General features: G+C 40.8%; 1 protein-coding gene across 1 annotated transcript; it reads left to right on the forward strand.

Annotated features, from left to right (window-relative positions):
• The first annotated feature begins 1,233 nt into the window (after positions 1–1,233).
• Positions 1,234–2,254, forward strand: LOC123702143 (classical arabinogalactan protein 9-like). The gene has a single exon (XM_045649809.1). It carries the CDS (start codon positions 1,308–1,310, stop codon positions 1,989–1,991), a length of 684 nt encoding a protein of 227 aa, XP_045505765.1. The 5' UTR covers positions 1,234–1,307; the 3' UTR covers positions 1,992–2,254.
• Positions 2,255–2,627: the final 373 nt, after the last annotated feature.

Here is a 2,627-nt window from a genome sequence, read left to right on the forward strand (position 1 = left end):
AAGGACAAGATATTAATCTACATATAAAAATATTAAAATATTTATTTTAACATAGTTTTAATTCAAACAGTCATCAAAATGAGATCACAGTTTACACGATTTATGAACATTCTTAAATTTTTTGAAAAATTCCGTACATATAATATATACCTCTAAATTGCTCGAAATAAACTATTAATTACAAAAATAATATCTGGAAAATTAATTAAAAATATAATTTTGATAATAGCTTAGGATCTAAAACATTTGTGACACACATCAAGTTTGTGGTCCCCACACAACGATTTATGCACTTTGTGCACCTATTTTTAGGTCTACCTTTGTTTTACGGAGGGACATATAGCATATATGTTTATTTTAGTTTGCTATGGAGGCACATCAGCAGCATTACTTTGCTCAGTCTCATTTATAACTTTCACATTATTTCTTCCTGGCATGTTTAAAATTTATGTAATTGAGTCCCACAGAGTATCAGTAATGTCACCAATAATTATACCTGAAAAACATTTTGATCTGGAAATTGCTCTTTATTTACAGTAGAAACTTCATCATCACCCTCCGTTTCATGCTTCTTCAGCCTCAATGTGGTCTTCAGGCTCTCTCGCAGATGAATCTTCCTTATCGCTTTCAACTTCTAAAACTAACATAATATGAATCGTATCTAAAAAATAAAATAATAGGCACCATTATAAAAGATAAAATAACGTAATTTTAACTTAACTAAATAGTACGAAAAGTTACGTTAATACTAACCTTCGTCGATGTGACGAGCCATGGTTGCTGGAACAGCGCGTGTGGACCTTCCACGCACAAAGCACTACCGTCCATCGCAAGCGCAACGGGTTGGTTGAGATTAGCTGAAGTCAGAAAATCATATGGTCGCGCGCGTAAAAGTTACAGCGATTTTTTTGGTGACGCGTCGTCGAATCGACGAAGGGTAGTAATCTAGGGTTAAACATTCTTCTGCCTCCGCTTGGCCAATTTTTTTTTATGAAACATCTCCTTAGTAAGGTACTTCTTTAATATATACTTATTACGTTATTCGTTTTTGTTATGGTAGGTTAATTAAGGGAAAATACAATTTAAATTTTCACATTTCGTATATGAACACGAATAAAAATGATAATAATAGATTGAGTCATTGTGTACAAAGCCTAATGGATATACGCGGCTCAGTCGAGCGCTGTCGGCTCGAGGCCTGTACGCGCCGCGGGCACCAAGCGCGCCGCCAACATCCGCGCTGCGTTGAGCGAGCGACAGTCAGTTCGGCGCCGACAGCCATCACGCGTACACGTTTATCTAGTAAAATGGCCGCTGCCCACACGCACTCGGCCCCCGCACCCTCCGAACGTCGCCCTGAGGGCCGCGCTGGTTCCCGCCGTATATTCCCACCACAATTCAAGCTACAAGTTCTCGATGCGTATAGACGAGACGCCCAATGTCGAGGAAACCAACGTGCCACAGCGAGAAAATTTGGTATTCACCGCCGGCAAATCCAAAAATGGCTACAAGCTGAACCGGCTCTACGAGCAGCTCTTTTGAGAAGAGCCCCACAACCTGCGCCTTCGCCACCGCCATACTCTGTCGGATCACCAGAGAGCGCCCGATTGCCTTCTCCACCACCAGCAGTTCTACCTACATCTGTGCAAGTGCCTACGCCAATTGCAGCTCCTGTTCCAATTACGTTCACGGCGGAGCCCATTGATCTATCCGTGAAACGGCTTTCACCGCCTCCTGCACCGATTCCGTCCTACGCTCCGCGTGCACCATTCGTACAGGAACCCACGCGAAAGCCATTCAAGTTGTTTAGACCGTATCTATTAGAAGACGATGAAGAGAAAAGACCAGCTATTGCATCCCTGCCAGTGACGAATGGCGTTCACGTGTCGGCGTTTGTGCCCGTACAAAGTGCGGCTGGATGCGCGCTCGCCGCGTGCTCAGCGCCGCATTGGTGCGCGCCCGGTCCCGCTTACCAAACTCCTCTGAGATGAGACCATTCTGCCGGGGTTCTACCCCAATTCATCTGTGATCTAGTCGCCGAAGACGCCCTACTGGCGCCGCCCGGGGCGTAGCCCTCCATCACCGTGCCTTAATTAATATTAATATAAAATGTCGCCATAGTGCTTTACGCCGTCGTCTCGAGACGACTGCTTATTTTTGTGTATAAAATTATTCTAGATTTAGGTTAGATTTAAGATAAAAATGTATTTTTATATGTGGGATTTATAAAGTATACCTACATTATTGAAGATTGATTATGATTCTTTAAATATTATTATTATATAATAAAATGTTGTTTACTAAAATATATTTTATTTTCGCTTACCTTATTATGTGGGAGGCAGGTAGCGCCGGCGCCATCCACCTTACCTACCTGATATTATCCCATCGCTTACACAAAGTATCTGAACAATACCGTATACAATATTCATTCATCATTTTTTTTTTCAATGCAACCCTAGATAGGTAGTTCGAAAGTAAAATATAACTGATTTAATTTCATCATTCTGTATTATTAAATCATTGTAACCGTTATTCCATACTTTAACTGTCAGTAAACAGTTACATATACTGTTATTACTTCGAAATCTTATTTATTAAATAATAATAATCTAGCTTATAAAATA

This window comes from Colias croceus, chromosome 2, assembly GCF_905220415.1.
Source record: "Colias croceus chromosome 2, ilColCroc2.1".
In the NCBI taxonomy this organism is placed as follows: Eukaryota; Metazoa; Arthropoda; class Insecta; order Lepidoptera; family Pieridae; genus Colias; species Colias croceus.

What these genes read in the sequence shown, in the direction of transcription:
- LOC123702143 (XM_045649809.1), top strand. Translation starts at nt 1,308, where the DNA reads ATGGCCGCTGCCCACACGCACTCGGCCCCCGCACCCTCCGAACGTCGC.